Source organism: Orcinus orca, chromosome 11 (genome assembly GCF_937001465.1).
Source record: "Orcinus orca chromosome 11, mOrcOrc1.1, whole genome shotgun sequence".
In the NCBI taxonomy this organism is placed as follows: Eukaryota; Metazoa; Chordata; class Mammalia; order Artiodactyla; family Delphinidae; genus Orcinus; species Orcinus orca.
Genome location: NC_064569.1, coordinates 17,085,334 through 17,110,302, shown reverse-complemented (window position 1 = coordinate 17,110,302; position 24,969 = coordinate 17,085,334). Strand labels below are relative to the sequence as shown.

At 36.0% G+C, this 24,969-nt stretch overlaps 2 protein-coding genes across 6 annotated transcripts in view; one reads left to right on the top strand and one right to left on the bottom strand.

The window, feature by feature from the left end:
• The window catches only part of RECQL (RecQ like helicase), a 33,801-nt gene extending 32,184 nt beyond the window's left edge, over positions 1 to 1,617 (top strand). Inside the window, exon 15 of one of the 2 annotated variants that reach the window (XR_007469938.1) lies at positions 370 to 509. Coding sequence is in view for 1 of the 2 variants with exons in the window: in XM_033430255.2 (XP_033286146.1) it covers positions 370 to 522 (153 nt within the window). In the remaining variant the exon portion in view is untranslated. Of the gene's footprint in view, positions 1 to 369 lie in introns of both variants that reach the window. The other variant, XM_033430255.2, reaches the window with a different exon arrangement.
• PYROXD1 (pyridine nucleotide-disulphide oxidoreductase domain 1) lies at positions 1,211 to 24,418 on the bottom strand. 4 transcript variants are annotated; one of them, XM_033430256.2, is made up of 13 exons: positions 24,218 to 24,395; positions 21,472 to 21,552; positions 20,558 to 20,635; positions 16,156 to 16,275; positions 13,488 to 13,616; positions 11,461 to 11,534; positions 8,283 to 8,443; positions 7,410 to 7,510; positions 6,280 to 6,415; positions 5,279 to 5,391; positions 4,516 to 4,638; positions 2,611 to 2,748; positions 1,211 to 1,615 (listed from the first exon to the last, which is right to left on the bottom strand). In XM_033430256.2, exons 1-13 carry the CDS (start codon positions 24,299 to 24,301, stop codon positions 1,367 to 1,369), a joined length of 1,587 nt encoding a protein of 528 aa, XP_033286147.1. In that variant the 5' UTR covers positions 24,302 to 24,395; the 3' UTR covers positions 1,211 to 1,366. The 4 variants fall into 4 exon arrangements, with proteins under 4 accessions (XP_033286147.1, XP_004270982.1, XP_049549800.1 ...); XM_004270934.3 differs by lacking the exon at positions 20,558 to 20,635 and having other exon boundaries at positions 24,218 to 24,418; XM_049693843.1 differs by lacking the exons at positions 20,558 to 20,635; positions 24,218 to 24,395 and adding an exon at positions 23,775 to 23,796.
• Positions 24,419 to 24,969: the final 551 nt, after the last annotated feature.

Below are 24,969 nucleotides of genomic sequence, written 5' to 3'. Positions count from 1 at the left end.
TGAAGACTCCATTTAATGTCTGATGTTATGAGGCACCCTGCCCTTGCTTGTGGTCACTGTTGGCTGAGAAGTCTGCCTGTGCAGCAGAGGTTGAAAAGCACTGTCACAAACTAACTGCTCTCAAGCCTGCAAAAGCACACCCGGCACCAGTGTGTCTAAGGACATGTCAGGTGTTCTTTACGGTCTTGACAGCACAGCCCCTTCTATTTAAGATGGGGCGCATACTAGAAGAAATTGGAAGATAAAAAACAAGACCACTGGACACTTAATTAAAGAGGTGATACAGAAGGACTATTGAGATTATTAATCTCCTGAGAAAATGGAATAGCTGAATTTTTAACCAGTGTTTGTCTTGCTGTTGTTTTGTAGGCTGAATCACCTCAAAGTTGTCATTCCGAAGGAGCTGATAAAAAGAGGGAAGAAAAAACTCCAAGTAACTTCCAGAAGAAGTCGGAGAACATGCTTCAGCAACCTGATTGTAAGATTACAGGGGCTAAGAAAAGAAAAATTGATAATGCATGAGTTGAGTGCTTCTAAATCTTCTAAGAAAAAGTTTATGCATGTATACACCATTAGTTTTGTAGTTAATCAAAAGTTTAATTTTAAGACAATTTCATTAATATTTTATTCATATGGAGCTATATTTTCAGAATTTATTTAAGTATTGAAGACTTGAGAATTTGAGACCTTTTGAAATTTTGAGATCATGAACTGTATAAATTTACAGTATGAAACAAGGGAAAAATAAATCATTTTAATGTAAAACCCTTTAAATGTAAAATACTTAATAAGTTCATATAACTATCTTAAGCTCTTTATGCCTTGCCATAACTAGTTGTATTTTTTTCTTTTGACACAACTGTCTTTTGATAACAATGTTATTATACTGAATATTTTACTAAATAAAAAAGGAATAAGGTATCCATACAAATAATATTAGCAAGTATGCTACACCTCTATTTAAGTAAAATAAAACTGTAAGCTGCTTGAAACCACAGCCCTACTTTGACATTTCACAGAGAATGGCTCTGGTATATTAACCAGACCACACTGTTGACTAAGTAGATAACAACATAGTTAAATTTGCTCCAAATCTAAATCACAAATGCATGTGTCTAAGTTTAAAAACACAGAAATGAATACTTAAGACTTAAGTGGTCAGTTCTGTGTTAGGAAAAAAATATATCTATAAATAAATGATTTGAACTGATTTCATCTTTAGAATTTTATTTATTTTTAAAATCTTCGTATTTCTGTATTTTTAACTTCAGATGGTCATCTTTAAATCAGTGCAGTCAATTTACTTTATTGGCATGTGACTTTTTTGTCTTATTTGGAACTCGATGTAGCTCTTGAAATGCCCTTTTTAGTCAAAATAATCTTCTATATCAATATTTGGATCTAGTAGATCTTCTCCATATGCTGAAAGATTCATCTGGTTTAAAATTAAGTTTTCAAATGTTTCTTCTAAATCAGTTTCACCAATTAAGACCGCTCCCATCATTCGCCCATTCTGCAGGACGGCTTTGATGTACTCTTGTCCTTTGGTACACCTCAGTATTAATTCATGGTCTAAACCTAAGCCCTGTGCATTGTATTTTCCCAGCAATACAACCTATATAGAGAAAGACAAAACAGTTATTTTAATGACTATGAAAAAGACACATAATATGCAGTTATTTTGTGTTTTCCTAGAATGGCAAATCTAGTCACGAAAATTTACAGCTAAAAGTGCCATTCGGAGGAGCCCAAAGAAAACACTTGCATGGCATGCATTTACTCTACAGATGACACTACCATACAACCTGTATGAACATTAAAAATACCTAGCGAATAAACAAATATGTAGGAGGTAGACTACATTAGCCGTGAGTCACAATTTAAAGATTTAGTAAGAAGCTGAATTTGATCTTTCATGGGCAAATTGTTTAGTCTCCCTGAACCGTATGTATATATTTGTACGTGTTTCTCCTTATCGGTAAATTAGGAGGAAAAATCCTGCCTCAGAGTGATGTAAAGAGGATTAAGTAAGATAATATGTAGGGGGAAGTACCTGCTCATTCTTGAGTATGAACAGCTGTTAGTTCTCTTCAAAAAGGAGGAGTGAATTGCAACTAAAACTCAGAAATGCACCAACAGGGAACAAATCTGGAGGAGATTTCCCCCCCAACCCCCAGAACTATAAAATAATATAGTGAGAAGGTAGGTAATGATTATCAGATGATTAGTGATTAAGCCCAGCAATAATAACCAGGTATAAATTTGCAAGAAATGAGGAAATTTGTCATTTTTTGTAAAGTGATTAAAGCCATATAAGTTTATTCATGTGAGAAAATCAGATGATCATAATTAGTTACAAAACTAACAAGCAGGGGCTTCCCTGGTGGTGCAGTGGCTGAGAGTCCGCCTGCCGATGCAGGGGACACGGGTTCGTGCCCCGGTCCGGGAGGATCCCACATGCCGCAGAGCGGCTAGGCCTGTGAGCCATGGCCGCTGAGCCTGTGCTCCGCAATGGGAGAGGCCGCAACAGTGAGAGGGCCGCGTACCGCAAAAAAAAAAACACAAAAAACTAATGAGCAGAAAAGGCACTAATCTGCTTATCTATCTTACCTTGTAGTTAAAAAATTTTGTTACATGAGCGAAAAGTTCAAAGCTGAAATCCATGTCAGTAGACTCGCCTGCACTAGCTGCGGCCATGCACTTTGCTGCATACCATCCCATCTGTCTAGCCTGGGTCCACAGCCTCATCTGAAATAAAAAAAAAGGTTATGCAATTTAACTTTTTATTATCATCATTTGAAAAATGTTATCACCTTAACCTAGTAAAATTCCTTAAAGGGGTTCAGTGCTTGACAGTCCTTGAGAACAGTTAGATCTTGCTAGTTAGGTAATTGATTGAATCATCTTTGCCACAGAAGCAATCAGCAGTCCACACTAACCAACTGATTCTGGTGTTGGTCATTCTTATACCTCATGTGTGGTAACGAATGTCTTTTTGTGTGCAAAAAATAATAACCATACTCATGGATATGAGCTTTAAGCATTTCTCGTAGAAGTGATAGTTTTTTTAAAAAAATTCAGTCTCTCTAAACAAGGTTGGGTCTGATGAAGTAAGAGGCAGCTTACGGTAAGGGAGCAGAGTAAACTGAGCACAGTAACAACTAGAGAACGGCCAACAGAAGTGGCCTGCGATATTACACTGCTGCACTGTTACCTAATGTATTCTAGCCTCTGAGTCCCTTCAGTTTGTGTCTCGGACTATATAAAACAAATGAATTAGTGTACTTACTGCTTCTGCAAATTAAGAGATGAAGTTTTATTAGATTCACTCAAAGTAAGAAACCCCTGTTTATTTTTGGACCTTCCTGTATCAGAGTATGAGGCACATGAAGGATATAATATACATATTCCCTAGATTCAACCCTTAGAGGGCTGAGATGTTAAAAAAAAAAAAAAAAAAAATCCCATGAACTCCAATTCCGAATTGAGTTTGGGACAGATATGCCGTAAAAACAACACTGGATGTCATTGTAGAGAAAACTAAAAAACAATCTAGTTTGAAGCATTTTAGAATTATGGCTGAAATCACTGTCTTGTTGATGCTATCTCTGATGTATGTTAAAACATACTAAATAACAAAGCTGCTGCTTAGAATACATCTGGTTCTCCCACTACTTCACACTCCACAGTTACTTCACACTCCACAGTTAATCTGAATAAACATGCCTACCTGTGGAGCTGGTCTTTCACCAAGATAAGCGTTGACTGGTTCTTTCATCTGTTAACATCTACCTCTGTCTCTACTCCTACTAAAACAACCCCACCTCTGGCCGCTGAGTATCTTCCTCCAGCACTTCTGCTCCACCATTACAAGGCAGGCAACACTGTCGGGGCAGGAGGAGGTCTAGATCCAGTTAGAAGGGGTTGTTAGGCTGAGGAATTCTGCTTACTATGGGAACAGTCTTTCAGTAATAATTCCCACAGGAATAAGGTCATCAGAAACAGAATGTACGGTTTATAATCTCAGTTTGCTACTTTTTCATCCAAAGCTGTGCTGTCCCAAATCATAGTCACTAGCCACATGACTATTTAATTAAAAGTAAAATTAAAATTCAGTTCCTCAGTCACATTAGCCACATTTCAAATGCTTAGTACACACATCGCTAGTGGCTACCTGACTGGACACTGCCGAAATATAGAGTATTTCTGTCATCACAGAAAGTTCCACTGGACACCGCTGATAAGCATCTGAGCATGAAAAACAAAGTAACAATCATAATTCTTTTTAAATTAAAAGACATCCCAGTCTATTCCATCACTATATAATCACTTACCAAAAGGGAAAAATTCTAGTGTTCTTTTTGTTTGTTGTTTTTGTGACAAAAAAACTCTATGATAGCTTCCCACTTAAAGTAGAAAAGTTGGAAAACCAGAAAGCTGGATATGCAGGTAGCAGTTCCTTTATTTTCAGATGGAATCTATGATAAAAACCTGTGACCACCTATGCCAGCTTACCTGCTGCCAGACTGGGCTGGGCTGCCAGGAGGCCGTGCAGATGTCACCTGCAGCATAGATGTCAGGAAGGGACGTGTGCATGTGATCATCCACCTTCAGGCCACCGTCTTTTGCTACATCAAACTAAACAATGTTCCTCATAAGCATATGAGGTAAGAAAAAGAAATGTGACTTTTTCATTCCAAAGTAAAAGAGCAAGTCAAATTCTACACATTGATATGCTGATCTTTAATGAGAAAAGTTGGCTAAACTGCCAAGTTTAGACAACTAAGCTGAATTTCCAGGCACTCAAATTCCTACTAAGAAGAACCCATGAAAATCTTAGAACTTCAAATTCTTAAAATTCTTAGAACATCAAAAATTGCCAATAACCATATGAAGACCCCACCCATAGTTACAAAAATATTCCTTAGTTTTTGTAAACTTCAGATGCTAAAAAGCAAAAAATACAAGCTGGCTTCTCTAAAAGAATCACTTTTAAGAATTCATAGGAGGTATCAGTTTCTTACCAACGTTTAGATAAATTGTGCATTATGTCCCCTTAATAATGACACTTAGGCTGGGATGTTAACTGCTTAAGGACTTGAAGCAGTAAAAAAAAATATTGCAAATCAAGACATGAATATAAACTAAATTGTTTTCAGTCATCTTAAATTACAGTTCTGTGCCAAAACAATGAACAATTATTCATGCTTGAGAATTAGAGATCTTCATAAACAATACTTTAAAAGTGTTCACAGTGGGACAAAAATTTTCATCTTACATTGTTGCCACAGAGAAAAGGTTCTGTATTTGGTGTAACTCCTGTAGCACTGACAATGAAATCGCAGCCATATATCTTTTCATTGGTCAATTCCACATATACAGGCCATATCTCTTAAAATAAAAAAAAAAAATTATTCTCAAGTGTAATCACCACCGTCTATAACATTATGTGAATACAATGACTAGAAGAAAGAAAGAAAGAAAAAGGCAGGAGATGACTTTAAAACACCACCTCTTAATATTTATAGGTACATCTGCTAAAACAATTTTTAATGTCATCAGTGCCATCTTCTTATTTTGGGTATAATCGCAAAACTATGGCAGGCATTCTAAACATTTTTCCTTCAAATTTAGGCATAGAAATTCTAACAAAGTAAATTTAAATTGATAATACTTTATAAATTATTCCTTTAAAAATCTTTATTAATAGATTATACTCCATTGAGAGTTTAGTCTAACTAGGTTACTCACTTTTCAATGTTTTCCCTTATTATTCACATTCAAACTCTAACACTCTCTTTTCCTATGAAAAAATTCAAAGAATTCAGAGGAGTGGGATATCCCATACAGTAGGTTTGGGTGAGTGTATTTCTGAGTAATTCTCACAGGAGTGTAGAATAGGAATTTTAAGAGATCTGTGCCTTAGTTTCAAATTTATAGATCTCATTCTGTTTGATTTTGAGGGTGTCACTTCACCTTTGCGAGTATCAGATTTTTTTTAGTTTTTATGTTTTGTCTTGATTCACAAGATATTCTGATTAACTCATCGCGTTATGATGGTCAAAACATAATGAGCCCTACGTAAGATGTTACGCTTTCTACAATTTATTAGAAAATGTAAAGAGTAGGTAGTGAAAACAAAATGATTTATGTTATTAAATTATGGTTTTATTTTTACTTTTCACATTTAAGTTTTATATGGAAATATGAAGCTGTTTTCTAAATATAATAAAGCAATATTAAGTTGTCTTCTTTTAAAATAAGTGTTTCATCACTTACCTTTGTCAGCTATAACTAACTGCTTATGATGGTCTCTTGGAAAAGTCAAGGACTTTTTCTTAGAAATTCTAAATTCTTCCTGAAGATAGATTTTCTTTACTTCACACATAGTTTCAATGTGAATTTTATGAGAAAACTAAAATAAAAGAAGTACTGGTCACTATAATACTTCTAGAAAGAATGATCTGGGTTACTGACAATGAAGAAAAATTTATTAATACACTTATAAAAACATACAGAAAAAATAATTCTTGTAGTATAGAAGAAAACACACTGAATGCCCACAAGCATGGCTCTCAGTTTCTGTTGGAAAGAAATAAGCAGAAACTCAGTCAGTACTTAAAGAGATCTAGTAGTTGAATTGGCAGGTAGCACCAAGGGCATACTTTTTACTATGAGCTTCCCTGATAATTACACGTATATTTCTTTTAAATTACAACTGTTACAGACTAAAAAAAAAAGTTGATATATCCCAGATATTATATTCCAGAATCTTAGTAAAATGCCAGTTAGGTAGGAGATACTCAATAAATGTTCACTGAACTAAACTGAAGTTCCCAGGTTAAGAATACCATTAATCTTAGGACCTGAAGGTGCAGGAATAAATTACTTTGTGTAATTTCCATCACAAAAATTAGATACACTGTGAAGCCAGCCCCCTTCCAACCTACTGAAGGCTGAAAACGTATCATACACAGTAATAAGGACTGCATGTTTCTTGCAATATTTAAATATCATAGCCTTTTAACAGCTATTAAAAAACTAAAATATCTAGTAAATAAAATGAGTAAAAGCAAGTCATCTGCTTATGCAATTAGGATATTAAATGTGTATTTTATTTAGAATCTATCTAATAACCTTTAAAATATTATACTACATCTAAAGTGACCTTTGAGAAAAGATTAATTTAAAATAGGACAGGTGTATTCACTAACGTCTCTGTATGGAGATCTCTGTCTCTGGAGAGTTCAATGGGGCCAAGTGGCACTGAAGCCCTTTCCTAGAACCATGGATTTTAAGGAAAGTGACCTAGCAATTCTTTGACTATAGGCTTATAACCAGTCTTTAACAAACAGTTCAAGAATTTAAAATTGCATTTAGATACGTTTAAACAGTATATGAAAACATACCTCTTTTGTTCCTTTAAGATCCAACCCTTCATGCCAGTCAGGTCCCAAGGCACTGCCTGTATTACCAGCATTAGCTTTGGTTTGTGCTTCCTTTTTCCTTCCTGAAGGGATAAACTCAATTCAAAATCCAAATGATATAAAAACTGCCAGGCAGAGAATTACGTTTTTGTTCAGAAGTTTTTAGGCAATGTAATAATTTTCACACATACATTCATACAGCAGGACTAAACTTATCTATATTAATCATTTTAATCATAATTTTAATATTTTGTGATGTAGAGCTATAAAATGGGTAATCTTTCAATCGAGTTGTGTATAAACACTCAGAAGTGTTTTATGGATGTTATATACACTGGTTAATATGAAAGGTAAGAAAATTAGACATCAAATTTTGAAAATTTTGTCAATTTTTAGTACCCCCAAAACTTACAAAATTCTTGCTCAATTTTATAAGCCAAAAGTTTTAAAAAATAAAAAAGCTCTTTTAAACTAAAAAAAACTGCATTTGTTTTTAAACTCACTGCGTTTTTAATAAAATTACCTTAGGTTTTGTCCAACTGGAGCATCTGTCCGCAAAGATGCAGATGGGCTGGTTTACTTAATTTACTTTAAATTGCCAGTTTTAGTTATACATATTTTTCATATAAAATACATCATACACATATATACACATATATAAATATATTTATCTTATAAATATTTTATACATATATATAAATAAAATCTTAAATATCACATAAGGAAATAGAAATAAATATCTATATTCCTATCCCCAAATAAAATATTTTTGCTAAATTTTCTTATAGCCTTTTTCTATATGGTTAAAAAAATAAAGTTTCATCCGTGAATGAATGAGCTAGATGCTATATTTACCTTCAGTTGTATATCTTGTTCTTTTTTGTGCAATTTTAGCCTCTGGTTTTTCAGCAATGAGCTTTGAAGTCAAGAATTCAGCCGCTCCTGCATCGAAGAAAGTATTCCCAATAGCTTTATCTTTAATGGCCCAAATTACTTCACAGCCTTCAATTTCATACCTAAAGGAATATGAAAGTTAGTTGGAAGAAAAACTCTTTGTATCTACAAGTAACAGTTATCTCTTAAGGCAAATGTAAATAAACTATTTTAAGGCAAACTGAGAAAGAATGATTATAAAGAGGAATGTAACACTTTTTCAGGATAATACGTGCTAAGTAGAATAAATAATACAAGAAATGTAACCAGTTTACTGAAAAAATGTGACAAATATATGTACTGAATATCAGGTAAAATTTCATTACAATGAACATCACTTCAAAGTGTTCAATTTCTACAGGATAGTTATATATGAATGTCTGCCAGGGTTCCCAGGAGTGAGCAGTGCCTTGCTTATTACCTAGTTATAGAGTAATCAGTAATGAACGGATAGATGTTATAGATGTTATATAGCTACAATAGTGAGAACAGTTGACTTCTTTGCTAACAAATATTTTATGTATTCAAAGCACATTATGGAAGGACACAGAAAAAGGAGCAAATGAAAGATAGAAACTAAAATCTTAACTTTGTTATAACAGAATAATTACCCTGCAGTGAATTCCCTTCACCTCAGAAATTTCCAAGCCATCTAGCCAAAGAAAGATCCAGTTCACAGAAAAATGAAGGATCTTAGAGGAAGAAAGGAATGGCCAAGGAAGCCACCTTCCATTACCGTTCAGGAGGTAGCCAGAGCTCCTGAGCACCTGCAGTTTTATCTCTAGGTTTGGACACGGAGAATGTAATTTTCTTAATATTCATTCCACAAGGTCCCTGAAGTTCATTATAATTTATCTATTACTACTTGTTTTGGTACAAATGAATTGGGACAATCCTGGACACACAGTATATATGGTCATCCTAACTACACTAGGATTTTATTTGAAATTACAATGGTAATAAGAGTGTATTAGTGTTATTAATTTTTAACATTGATTTATGGTAAAAAGTACTACCATCTTTATATCTCAGACTGATGTAAGTTAGGTTATATGACTTTTTGAGGCTGATCAATAAGCAGGTGATAAAAGAAAGAAGGTTTAGTACATCTGACTTCAGATCACCTGATGTTCATGCTTTCTGGCATATGGTAAAGGAGTTCCTTGCTTTCTCCAATGGGCCTTTATTTTTCCTCCTCTCCTATGCCAGCAAAGAGTATTTATAGTTACTAAATGTCAGATTATCTGGAGAACATTTTATCTTAACACTGCTCAGGTCATACAGCATTGCTGATGAGCAGAAAGCAGAATACACACACATTTGGTGATAAATTTTATGTCAATTTACATATAGGCACACAGTTACCACGAAATGATTTCCTTAATTTTTATAAACCAGAAATTTCTGTAATTACCATTTTTTTTGTATTTTAAAGTAGTACAGCAACATAACACATATCAGAATAGCTTAAAACACTGATGCTAGACCAGCGAGCCGTATTTACTCTAAGTAGTCACCACAAGTGACTCCTGGGTGTGCCGTACCTCACGAGACACCCTCTAATCCTCTTACCCTATGAACTTGTCCTCAGAAAGATGCGTAAGCATGAAGGTATCATCACCCATAGGGGAAATACTGCTTTCATTTTTAAAACCACTTTTAAAAAACAGAAGTATTAAATTTTGTGAAATTATGAAAAACTATGTTTGAAAAAGAAAGGATTAACCTACATTTGGAAAGAAGAGATAATAACTGAAATAAAAGTATACTGAAGAAATCAACATTAGCCTCAGTGGGACACGGGGGCTATTAAAAAGCAGAAAGAGTCTGGATATGTCATTTTTCATCAAGAGAAGACAAAGTCCTAATCATTCAGTAAACCTAAACCGAGAGAATAACACTATATGGGAGCTTTCTTAAACTACCAGAGTTTACTGAATATAAAATTATGTGTTTTATATCCAAGTATGTGGTCTTTAATCTGCGACCTAAAGAAAGTGAGGAATAGGATTAAATGTTGTGAAACTCTGAACATTTTTGAATGAGAAAGCTTTTCAATGTGAATAATAGTAATAATAATAATAATAGTATTAAGTTATACTTTTGGTGATAACTGATGGAGAAAATCTGTCATGTGTACATAAGGATTTGAAGCCCCTCTTACAATAAATCTATGCCTCCCTCCTCTTGGCCCAGTTTGGTCTTGACTCCCTAGTTTTTTCTCTGCGTTTTTCCATACAATGCCTCAAACTTCATAATTAAAACAATGACTGCCACACGTAGTACTCAGGCAATCCAACAACTCTTACAGGTTTCCACTGGGATTCACCATCCTCTAAAAAGGAGGGGCAAAAACCTAGTCTCAGAGTTGGAATGAATGAAAGTGAGAAAAGACAGGGCTTTGGCAGATTGCTTATTTTGATATAAATTTGTCCTCTTTGTAGTCAGACCCAACTTTCTGGCCTGAAAAATATCTAGACTGTTCCATGTCAGCCATCTGCTGAAAGATAAAATCACAAAGAAAGTGAATCAGTGCTCTGTAGACCACAGCAGGTCCTCAATGTCTTCCAAACTTGAAGTATCATCTTAAGATGACAGTATTTCACATTAAGGTGTTCACAATCCCCAACTTCCAAAAACCAAGAGCTGGGAGTACCACATACCCTGAAATAGAACTCACAAACACTTGCGTTTCATCGGCCAGACAGGTACCATACATGAGTGAAGCAGGATGGGTATAAGCAATAAAAAGTCGCGGGGACTATCACCAGAAACCTCTAAAGGTGTACACGTTTTCAATTGTTTTTCAGTACAGTACGTGCTTATAAGAACACATGTATGGGTCAAATCTAGACAGTCATCAGTGTGAGACCCTTTGAGACCTAAAGCATTCCCGAAATTCCTAGTTTTATAAGGTCAATTTTGCAACTATGAATTCCATGAAAGCTAAAAAAATAAAGTGGATTTTTCCCCTTGAAAATGTATGAAAAATAATTATATTTATCTTTGATTTTAGGATAACAAGATGTCTTCTAGTCTGTCAATTAATCACATGAATCACAGAGCAAATCTTACATAATATTCAAATACAGGTACTTACACTAATTCAAGTGCAATACCACCATTTCCTATGATCATTATTCTCTTAGCTTTTGTAAGCTGTTTCTGAAATTCCTGTATCAAAAAGAAAATGAAAAGAGTGTTTTGTAATAGTGGGTAATGCCTGAAGCAACAGGCTTCACTGATAATAAACCTCACTTTCCCACTCTGCCAGGACACACCATCCCAATTAATATAATAAATGCTCCCTCCATGTTTCACCCCAAACTGCCTTTATAGCAAGGCCTCTTCCTGACTTTCCTTGCCTTTTATGTCACTACATTCAGAATTGTAGCAAGAGCCTGTCTTTAGTTTACCATATTCCCAACTATTTGACCAAATCAATTACCAACATGACATTGATCTAGACCCTGGAAACAGGATTCTTCCTTTCCTTCTAGTCCCTCAACTGACACTTTCCTTGCAGTTACTCAGCACTTGGAACTTGCAGGAACGAGAAGCACAGCAGCACAGTGGTTAAGGGCACAGATCTAGAGTCCCTGGCTCTAGCAGTTACTAACCAGGTGACCTTGGGCAAACTGCTTAACCTCTCTGTACCTCAGGTTCCCCAACTATAAATGGAAATAAGAGGTGAGTATATCTCAAGGTCTCTATAAGTATTAAGATGATAGAGATAAAGCTGTTGGGAGTAGGAAGCACATGTCTAATATTTATTTTAAAATGTTATTACGTTATAAGACAGCAAATTGATGCCTCCACCTCCCATCCCTCCCTCCCTCCCCCCAAAAAAGATCACAATTAACTTGGAGAGAAAAAAAAATACCAGGAGTCATTCTTATGGTACTTTCTAAAGTAGAGAATAGTCCCATTGCTTCAAGATGACATTTGAATAGCTAAATTCCACCTCCTACTATGTCAGGTCACCATTTCTATTAATGGACCCCAAAACTTATTGTAATGTACAATACATAACCACTGAATTGACTTCTTTAAATTTTACAAGAAAAAACCTGAAGTTAATTCTACTTTGTCCTTCACTGAACACAGTAGGTAATTAAAGACCAGTAAAGAGCAGTGGACAGGGAGATGAATGTCATGAGTTTAGATTATACTTCTGATAATAACTACTTTAGTACAGCTAAATTTCTTAGTCTCTCCATCTCAGCTGCCTCTGTAGAGTGGGAGTAATGACTGTCACACAGGATTATCATGAGGATTCAGTGAATTCATATGTGTAGAGGGCCTTGCTGTAACACAGTTATGAACTCAATCTTTGATAATATGAACTTAAAATGTTTACAAGAACATAACCCAGTTCTTCTAATATTTTCTAAATTCCTAATTATTTAAGAAGAAAATACTACCAGTTTTCAAGACTATAAAATCTTATTATGTAAATGTACAATTACCACTTCATGGGACAGAACAACAACAATGAGCTTGACGTAAGACAATAGTATTGTGACTAGAAAACAAGAAGGTTTTTGGCAGTAAGGGTCAATGAACCCTGAAATAAATTATCAAAAGAAGTTGTACAAGGTTCTGAAGATAGAATTTCACCTTACTGGGATAGTTTATCACTGTTCTTGAGCAGAACAAAAAACAAGTTCTTTTTCAGTTCTAGGATTCTGTCATGATTCTGTATGACAAAGATCTTCTGAATACTAACTAATTTCTTTGCTGAGAAGTAAATTTTGGACATGCTTTATCTTTTGAGAAAAAGATCATTACGTCATTTAGGATGCAAATCACATACTCCCGATCAGAGTAAAATAATGAATGTGTATGCAATGTAAGTTGTAACCTTCAGCATAGACATTACTTCTGGGGTATCACATAATGGAAAGAACATGAATTAAAAAACAAGATAAATTATCCACTAAAACTAAACTCAAATTGGCAGTAATAAAACATTATAACTACTTTCTGGTTTATGAGTCATGAAACCTTTCTTCTGCTGCTACAGTTTAGGAATTGACATTATAAGTGGAACACTTTGATTCAAATGCAGAAAAAGTCTAAGAAACCTTCATGTTTCTTCCCCATGACCCAATGTCAAAATGTTACCTGAGCACTGTCTGTATCACGGATTCCTAACACATAAGGATTTCCTTCACATATCAACTTTGGTTTAGCTCCAGCACACAAACAGAGCTTCTTATAAATATGCTGATTGCCATCTTCAGTTAAAATGCACTGTAAAACCATAGAGCAACAAAGAGGAGAGGGGGAACATTTATACATAGGTACAACTGCACTTTAAACATTCAATAAGACAAAAGCAAAAAATATATTAAGGTTGCCTCTTGGTGGCCCTCAATGCTTTGTTACAGCAATGACAAAGCTAACTAAGCATGAGAATGCATTCTCTAATCCAGTGATTCCTAATCACTTTAGAAGCATGAACCATTTAAAAAATCTGATGAAAATTAGTCCTTCTCCCATGGGAAAAAAAGGTACATTCCCACAAAATTTTGGATAAAACCAAGGGAATCTCATGTTTGGAAAGGTATGTTGACCTTAGATTAGAAATTTAGAAAATTTCAAATTGAGCATTCTGATGAACATTTCCTTGAAGAACATTCTGCTCTCAATGAGAAGATACTATAAGAAGATCTAGTGATTCTAATCATGTCAGACCTTAATGTCTGTTATGGGTACAGGGGAGTAGTGAATGGTAGAAGAGGTCACAATATATCTTCTTAATCTGAAAAATCAGAAGTGCTAAAAAACAGTATTTATATTCTTAAGTACAAATAACAATCACTTTACCAGCAAACTTCATGCTGTTTGGGGATTATATTTTCATATAAGTGAAAAACATGTTAACCTTAAATCCTAGCATGTACTGGCTTTAAAGTAAATTTATATTAATTTTGAATTAATGAATTTAGATGAATCTAAAAATACATATCAGAGATCCATTGTTTTTGTTCCTTAATATTGAATGAATATCTACACAAAAGTAGAAGCATTTAGAAAGCAGGTATACATAAGCATGTGCTACTATGAGAGACGTCAGACTTTGCTGGAATGGTTTCGAAGGTTAACCTTGTGCCATGTGTCTGATTTATAAAACTTGCCAAATAGCATTTACATACCCACTGAAATATTTGTTACCCATTCTAACTCTTCAGCTACATAACAAATACATAAAACCAATAAACCAACACAGTATAATCATACAGAAATGTTACACAAGTCTTCCTTTAGATAATCTGGTTAGAATTTTAACTAATAGAAGTTAGTTATAGGCACTGACCAAATTTAAAAAATTATTTGCATTTAGCTACTATAAAAGAAACATAAAAACTTTTCATTGGCTACTGTTAAATTTTTGGAAGTAGAGACGAAGGTAAAACACATCGTTTCTAATTCACTAAAGAATACAAAGGATGGATGACAGAATGCAGACATGTATGTTATGTAGGACACTTTTCAAATGAAACGTGTGGCACTCTGATTCACTCAAATGCCCTAATATATAAGTTCCCTCACAATTCATTAGTATACTTTTGAGCCTACCTCAGTGAGCAGATTCACTGACATGGGTGTTTCATGGAACAAGTACTACCATTACAAGTATTAGGAAATAACTGCGGTGTTTGGATTCAGATTTGCAATATTTTTCTCATAAAACTCAGTACTTTTTCTTACTTTTTTTTTTTCCTGTCAAGTTATTTGTTTCAAATGTGACATGTATGCTTTCTCCCTAAGGGAAAACTCAAATGTTAGCTGCTTTAGAGAAACAACTACAAACCCTACTTCCTATCTTGCCTAAAGCTCATCTGAAGGTACTGTTAATCATGTGACACCGAGACTTCCTGACATCTGAGACTGAGGTACTGCCTTTCCTGAGACTGTCTTAGTTTGGGCCTTATATCATTTTGGACCATTACAACCACCTTCTAATTTGGTTGTTGGCTACTGGCCACCTGCTCTATCCCAGTTCATCCTTGACACTGCTGTCAGATCCATCTTCCTAAAAGAGTATTTCAGCACTCCTGGCTCCACTTAGAATCTCTTTACTATTTTTTCCACTGATTATAAAATAAACTAAATATTAACATGACATAAAAAGCTCTTCACAATCTTATTTACTTATTTCTCTGGGCTAGTCGGCCAATCTCCTTTACTTATCCACACCCCAACCCCTTTGACAGTCTCACTCTTCCACATGCCCCTTTCCTTTCTCTGGGTCTCTGAACCCGTAACGTAATCTCTTCTTCCTGGAATGTCCTTTTCCACCTGGAGAACTCAATTCACCCATCTTTAAAACATAGCTCAAATATTACTCAATCTGGGAGTCTTTCTGAATACCTACCATCAGAGCTTTGATAATATTTCAACAACTGTTTTCTTCTATGGGCATACATTAAACGTAGGCATGGCTGTACTCCCTATGACACTGAGAGCTACCGGGAGTAGGTTCCTGCTATCACTGCTACTGTATCCCAGTACTTATTAACACAGTGCCCAAAACACAGTGAACACTATATAAATGTTAATGCTAATTTAAAATGTAAAACCTAAAATGCCAGGCTAAGCTAATTATATGACCCAATAAACTCACAAAAAGTGTAAGTTTTTGTAATACTAATAGAAATCAATGTCACTGAAATTTATATGCTAGAGACTTGGGAGGTGGTGGAACAGGTGGGGGTCAAAGGAAGGCAGGCAAAACCTCACCAAGATTTAACAATGGCAAATGTCATTAAGAAAAAACCCCTCTTACATGTTCTTTGCTGTTCAGTTGCTTTACTCCAGATTCTATAACCTTAATGTTGGGAAAGCGATTTCCTAACATGGTACTTGGTTGTTCTTCAACATCAAATTCTTCCAACACTTTAGAAACCTGTATTAGATAAAAGAAATAAAAACGTATACTTAAAAATTTTTTTCCTTTCAAGAATTAAAAAAACACTTTCATTTCTTTTTATACACTATTTATTTCATATTCATAAAACAAGAAAGTCTGCCAACTGCACTATATACAGTGAAAAGAGGGCCAGGCTCTGCATTTTAAGACCTAAATTCAAATACTAGTCCTACCACTCTTGGGCAACTCAGAAAGTCACTGAGCCTCAGCTTCCTGGCCTGGAAAATTAGGGCTAACACTACTTCTGTATAGTGTAATCAAACAGCTTATCTATTTCTTTATCCTTGTAGCTCTCTCTCTCCATTTACTAGCTAACCTTATTGTGATCTAGTCTTTGGACTCTTCTTTCCTCTTCTCCAAAGTCATCAGCATCCTCTTGGACTCACTTTCCATCCTATCCCACTAGGACTCCATTGTGGATCATTTACTTCAAATGATGTGCCATGGATCAGGGGAAGGATTTTCCCCAAATCCTTCCTTGCTCTCTTATCCTTAACCATTAATTACCCTGAAAACGCCCAAGCACAGACCAAATTACTTGCTTTCTCTAGTCCTATACCCAGTCTGCTATAGAAGTACCACACACCTTTCAGACTGGTATTTGGCCTTAAACACTGCATGGAAATGCTACTGCATGGCTATAGCAGTTCTCAAACATTTTAGTCTCAAGACCCCTTCACACCCTTACCAATGATTGAGGACCCCGATGAGCTTTTGTTGTTTTGAGTTACACTTAGCAATATTTGCTGCATTAGCAATTAAAACTGAGAAATTTAAGTATTTCTTAATTCACTTAAAAGTAACAACAATAAAAACATGTTACACTGATATAACATACCTTTAATGAAAAATATTTTTTCTAGAACAAAACAAATTAAGTGAGAAGAACAGCCCTGTTTTACATTTTTGCAAATTTGTTTAATATCTGGCTTAATAGAAGATAGCTGCGTATCTGCTTCTGCATTCAAACTGCTTCTACCTTTAAACCACTGCAACGTTGTTTTGGTTGAAGTATCAATACATGAAGAGAGTTCAGTCTCACACAGATATGCAGCCCTTTCAGATAATTGTACATTCTTCTTGATGCCACACTAAAACTCAACAAGTGATGGTTTCTTAAAGAGAGATGAAATGTAGAATTTGAAACCATATCAAGAACTTTTCATACTGTGACTGTGAAATCCATTAGTTTATCCTGCACTTTGAGTGGATCTTGGAACATCACACATCAGTCGTTTGGACAATACTGGTTCATTAAGTTAACAGAGATCTTCCAAATACTGACACATTTCATATCAATAAATATAAAAAAACACATTCATTATTATCAATAATTTCATGAGAAAAGTCTAAGTACTATAAGGCTCACAGTGAAGAACGAGTTTTCCAAAAATCTAATTTTTGCTTGAAAGCTCTAGTTTTTCATAATGGCAACAAGTACCATCAGTTGTTTTCTTAAAGTGACAGGCTCACTTCATTCATTTTCCAAACATGAATAGCCAGTTTGTCAGCTGTTCTTTCAAGTAAAATTGATGTTCCATGAAAACAGTAGCTAGTTCATCTTCAACTCAGCAATTGCACAACTGCTTTTCCTTGAGACAACGTTGTACTCGTTGTATGCCGAAGAGCTTTATGCGTACATCGCATTGCATCATACAGAATATTAAAAAGATGTGTACTCAGGAGTCAAGATTTAATAAAACTAACATATTTTTTTACTGGCTTTTATTTTTTTCACTAACTGTGTGGCAGTGAAGAACAAAATGGCTACCACTGTAAGTAGCCACCACTGCTTTTATACCATCAGTGCAAATGTCAACATAGTGAGAAGAGCAATAACATCTTAGTAACATACTCCATTCCGTCAGTGACTTTTTCAAACTTTCACCATTCTAATATTCCCTGAACTTACTCTATCCTCTTTATTCTCAGGCATGAAGAGACCACTAAGAACTCTGACTACTTCTTTCCCACTATCTAGACATTTCTTTGCTAGTGTCCACCCTTCCCTGACCCATTCCCACTATTTCAGAGTCAATCCATTGCTCTGTGCTCCATATCCCATCGCCTCTCACCTCCTCAGGACTCCTTCCTTGTTATATATTCCTTGCTCTCCTTCATTTTCAGGCTTCCCCACTGGTTTCTTAATCTCAACAGGTGAACAGGCTCAAGTGTTTCCCACCATAAAAGAATAAAACTCAACACTAGACCTTATGTCCTCTTTTTGCTGCCACTCTATCTTTTCTACCTTTGCAGCCAAATTTTTCAAGAGAGAAAAGTTTATGCTAACCGTCACTTTAGAATGTCCTCCCATTAATTTCTCAAAACAGTATAAACTGTCTCAAAGTCACCAATGATTTATACTAGAAATAGCTACTTTAGAGCCATCATCTTACCTGACCATTCCACAGGATCTGACACAACTGACCACTCCTCTTAGTTGAAACTTTTGCCTTCCTGGCTTTAGGGTTACTGCTCTTTCACAGTTTTCCTCTTAGATCTAAGCCTAAGAAGAAGGATGGCCATTTTTAAGTTCTCCTTTCTCTCTGACCTCCGCTTAGTGTTCCAAGGACACCACCACTGGGCCCATCGTCTTCTCCCGGCATGTGTCCTTCCTGAGAAACTGCAAGCCAGGCCTGTAGCTTCAACTGACACTGAGACAATGGTGAATACTAAATTACCGTCTCCAGCCCAGTCTTTTCACTTGCTCTAAACGCTCCAGCAGTTTGGCATATCTAAATTTAGATAAAGTGCAATTTCGCATCATGGCACACAAGCCCGTCACCATCTGGCCCCTGCCTACTGGTTCAGACTCACACTCCACACGCCAGCAGTGAACTGGTCCCTGTTGGGGCATGTTTCATAGCTACACATTTTCATGACCTTGGCACATGCCTACCTCCGCTCGCTCTCTTACAAACACTGTGAAACTTTTTTCAAGTCTCAGTTTCAATGCAACTTCCAATGTAAAGGCTTCCTTGATTCGCAAAGGCAGGCTTTGGCACTCCTTTACAATGTTTTCTATGTATAAAAATAAATATGCATGTATTGGAATATTACCTCAGTTTTTTTGCCTCTGTCAGGATAATGATCATATTGTATGACAACTATTTCTTGCATATCTGTGTCCCAGTAGAAAGCAATCATTCTGAGAAACTGACCATGAGGGCCCTACGGCCAAAGTGCCTGGTTTCAAAACCTGACTTTATGCACCTCAGAAAGTTACCTAACCGCACTGTGGCCCACCTGTAACATGGGGATAATATAACGACCTACTTCACAGGGTTAAGAATCAAATACATTAATATATTTAAAACATTTAGAAGTATAGCATAATAAGTACTCCATAAATGTGAATTATTATTATTATTAATCCTTTTTCTCCTTTAAAAATTACACAAGTCATGAATATGTGCTCTTTTTAACACTAAACAAATAAACAATACATAATAAAGATTAAATATTAAAATCCTTCTTTACCGCTCTTTAAATCTCACTTTCCCCTTACCCCAGGGATAACCACTAATGACTTTTTGACGTATGTTCTATACTTTTAATCTCTATAGCCTGGGTGCCTAGCACACTGGTTGGTAAATAATCTAGATGCTCAATAAATGATAACAAGAATGCAATTTCTGACTTCTAAACACTAAGAATAACTGACATTTGCAATATTTATTTTAATTCACTTTCACATAGATTAGTACATCTTAAGCTCACAATCTTGTTAAGCAAGGAAGATATTATCCTAATAATGCAACTCAGGTACAGAGATCTGCCAAGGTTACATAGCCAGTAAATAAGAGTTAGGCCTAGAACCCAAGTTCTTTTCCTTCTATTGTACAACATTTAAAAAAAAAAAAGATTGGCAAAAACTAAACTCAGGTCTTACAACTCTGGGATCATTACACCAAATTAAGCCTTCTGTAAAGACATTAGAAGACTCAGCTATACATCTCTCTATCATGTATGTACTCTTAGCCGTAATTGAATATATACTTTTTTCTTTTAGAAATTAAGAGCCATAATTTGTTCTCTGGTTCTCCCAATCCCATAGTTCTTTTGGCTGTACCAAAGGTTCTAAGATATCTTACATATCTCTAGGCAGGTTATAAAGAGCAACATATGGCACTAAATTAACCTTGGTCTTAGGGGCTTATGTAAATCTTAGGGGTTTATATATGAGAATGGGGTAGGTTAACTGTATATTGATCTCTTCCCTGGGAGACAATATATAAAGAACTTTTATAAAACATACTTCAAGATTGGAAAGGTGTGTTTGTGGGAGATGGGTAAGGAGAAGGTTGCTTTTCCTCTTTAACATCAAGTCTCTAACCTTTACATGAATAAATAATAAATCTTAGACAAAAGGCTGAAAGGAAAAAAAGATACAATCTATTATCAGAGTATTATAAGGGAAAATTTCTAATGAATCAAAGACTATGTTAATAGTCTTCATTGCAGTGTGGGAAGAAAAGATTTATGTTTTTCATCTTTTTATTCATTTATTTTTTGCATAGGCATAATATTCACAATTGTAGCACTGCAGTACATGTATATAATTTATAAATATAATATTAAAATATGAGCTCAAAAGTTTTTAACAGGTGAGGTACAGGATCAGAAATGTTTGGAGACCACTTTTCTTTGATACTATGACCCAAACGTTCTCAGACTCCTATTATAATGTTATAAAGTGTGTAAAATAAACTCACAAACTACAAACTGTTCTGAGATGCTTATGACACATCTGAAACATTAATTATCTGCAAGTGTAAACTTGGCTCAAAAGCACTTTTCTTCTGACGCATAAACACACAAACATATATACACACACATTTACAATAAAGATACACAAGTATTATTTGCATAAAGATACACATGTATATGTGTGTAACATCTTTCCTCAAAAGATAAATTTTCTGAAAAGTAATTCTGAGTGGGACAGAAAAGATGGGAGAGAAGAAGAGAAAACTAGAAATTCAGTACCATTCCAGGTGCTTTTGGTATTCAACCTGAACAATTTTAAACTTTGAGCTATGATTTTAAAATGAGTATCAAAAGAACACTTGTCATTTTAAACAATTAAAATACTACAATTACACTAACTGCTATTTGAGTGATTGTATTTTTTAAAGAGTAATACTAAGAAAGTTATATAAAGGTTCTTACCTGCTTGAAATTTGTAACTGCTTTAATGACAGGAGAAGCTGTGATCAGGAGAATATCTTCTGATGGAAAGTGAATTGCCAACTTATTAAAAACACAAGTAGGAAAAATATGATAAATAACTAAGCATTAGTACATATGGCATGGTGGGGTGAGACAGGGATAATGCAATTTTAATAATGTTATTAACTTAGGAAACTAAAAACTCACTGTTCTTCCTCTAAAGGTCTTGGTCATATTTATGGGGTAGTGGTAAGTAATGTCCCCCTCTCATATTGTTAAAATGAAAAATACATTTACACTAAACTCAACAATTATCATGCAGAGGATGAGAAGAAACTATCTTCTTAATTAACAGTTAAACCAACTTCTATTTATTATAAAATAATAATTTCAATTGCCTTTAGTAGAATGAAATTAAGCAAAGCTTCAATAAAACATTTAAAAGCTTAGCACCTTTCCCAAGTACTTCTATAATATTTGACAATATTATCACTCTCTCCATCTTGCTTTCCTCTGTATATTCTGTAATTTATTTCCCCACTTTCTGTTTCCACTATTATGCTACTAAAATCACCTTGAAGTTAGCCTTCCAGTTTCATATTAACCAGCTTCCCCTGCTCCAAACACGTTGTAACTAATCATCTTTCAAAATTTTTCATTTGATCATATTACTACACTGCTCAAAATCATTTGACTACTTATATAAGTCTTTGTTAAATTCTTAGCACGATCTATAAAATCCTTTATGATCAGGTCTCTACCGCTTTCTGGCTTCATCTCTGGTCATCTTCCCCAAGCAGCAAAGCTTAAACCATACGCTTTAAGCTTTGCTGCTTCCAGATGGTGCCACGCTTTTCCACCTGAGATTACACTGTTGCCTCCCTTTGGAAAGTCTGTCTTTTCTTGTCTACTTGGTAAACTTTTTACTCATTCCTCTATATAGGCATAACTCAGAGATATTGTGGGTTCGGTTCCAGACCACTGCAATAAAATGAATATCTCGATAAAGTGAGTTGCATGAAACTTTTGGTTTCCAAGTGCATATAAAAGTTATGTTTAGGGACTTCCCTCGTGGTGCAGTGGTTAAGAATCCGTCTGCCAATGCAGTGGACACGGGTTGGCCTGGTCCGGGAAGATCCCACATGCCACGGAGCAACTAAGCGCATATAACAGAACTACTGAGTCTGCGCTCTAGAGCCTGTGAGCCACAACTACTGAGCCCGCGTGCCTAGAGCCCATGCTCCGCAGCAAAGACAAGCCACTGCAATGAGAAGACTACGCACTGCAACAAAGAGTGGCCCCCGCTCGCCGCAACTACAGAAAGCCCGCACGCAGCAACGAGCAACGAAGACCCAACGCAGCCAAAAATAAATAAATAAAAGTTATGTTTACACTATAGTTGCCAATATTAAGTGTGCAAAAAAAAATGTGTTCTTAAAAAATGTAATGCCTTAATTAAAAAATACTTTACTGCTAAAAAATGCTAACCATCCTCTGAACCTTCAGCGAGTGGTAATCTTTTTGCAATAGTAACATCAAAGATCATTGAGCACAGATCACCATAACAAATAGAATAATAATTTAAAAGTTTGAAATACTGCGAGAATTATCAAAATAGGACACAGAGACACGAAGTGAACAAATGCTGTTGGAAAAATGGTGCCAATAAGGCTTGCTAGAGAGGGTTGCTGCAAACCTTCAATTTGTAAACAATGCAATATATTCAAAGTACAATAAATTGAAGAGCAATAAAATAAGGTATGCCTGTACTAAGACAAAAGGACAACTCCCTTAATAAAGGATACTTTTTTCCTAATCCACTCCTTACCAATTCCACAAGTACCCCTAAGGTAGTGAACACATCGATGGAATGACTTACTTACTTACTTTTACTTATTTATTTATTTACATGACTCACTAGGCTGTGAGTCTCTAAAAAGGAGGTACCATACTCTGTTTGTATTAGTCTGATCAGCCCTTAGTACAGTGCCTGGATTATAGGTGTTTACTCAGAGAATAAATGAAAACTACACATCCAAAGATTAAAAGTTAAGGGAAAAAACCTCTTCAATTTCTTATGACATCAGTGATGTCATAAGAATATTACATCTGTTTACTGTTTACCAACAGAATAATCCAGTCCCTTTTGGAATACATGTACATGTATATACGTGGTCTGATTATTCACTATAAATCAGAAAAGCATATCCTCACTGCATTTAATCCCTTGCCGGTTGTTTTTAAAAACATTACTAGAGATGATACCTCTTCTATCTTGGGAGTCCAAAGTATAGGAAACTTACGTAAGGGTTTCTTTACCATTCAGTTACGATGCACTAAGGACTTGGGCAGCCGTGCGGAAGCGGGATTCAATCAGCTAATTAAGAAAGGGGGCTGAATTTTCTGACCAAGGACTTACTAGTCGTAACCCCTCCCCCTCTCCTCCCCATCGGCTTTGACATTACTAGGACCAGAGCCGGGTTCAGTCCGCTTTGCGTTTCCCCTAATAACTTGCTCGCCATCGCTCCTGCCTGAGGCGGAAGCGAAGCCTGCGAGGTACTAAGGACATCACCTGGGGCCACGACACAGTCTCTAATATCTGGGAGCAAAAAGGAGTGAGAGGGGTAAAAGGAAGCGGCTAAAGAGCGACCTGGAAAAAAACTAGGAAAGGCTGGCGGGGAAGGAGCCTCAAGCGCCACCGCCTCCGGGACGGAGGAGAGGCGGAGCCGCCTGCGCGCCCCCTTACCTGCTCCGCACAGGTGACACCCGCGATGCCACCCCCGACCACCACGAACTTCCCCGCAGACGGGGGCGAGCACGCCGCCTCCATGCTCTCGAACGTCCAGCGGTTTTAGGACTACAGTGCGGAAGCCGGAAAAGTTTACAGGCCGGGAGAGGGAGTGGCGCGGGGAGGCCCGTTTCGGCGCCTGCCCCTGAGAATCCGAGCTACGGGTGCCCGGGAGCTCACACTTAGTCCCTTCGCGCTTCTCCGAGCTACGGGTACCCGGGAGCACATACTTAGTCTCTTCGCGTATCGGCCGGGGCTACGTTTCCTAAAGCGCAGAGGCGGCTTGGTAATTCCGGGGTTTTGCGTTACTATCGCCACAGCTGAATGTAGTTTTTCCACGAAAATTTAGACAAAAACCAAAGTAAAGTAGATGGGTTGTCAAAAGAGGCTTGTCAGGTTGTCTAAAAACAGACCAGTGTTCTCACGGGGCAGACCGTTCTTAGAATAAATGAAGCTCTCACTTCTCGTTCCTGCGGGAAATTAAACACAGCCTCAGCTCTTACACTGTTCCTGGTAGAAGGAACATAATCCTTCCCTACCCTTAACCTAGCAAGCTAAGATTTTATATTTTGGAAGCACATTCTTCATAGACACATTAATCAAGACAAAAGCAATACCACTATTGTTTTCTAAGAAGTTATTTCCATTTACAATTTTGACCTCAGCAAAAAGTTCCCATAGTATATAGACTTGCCATTTTGTCAAAATAA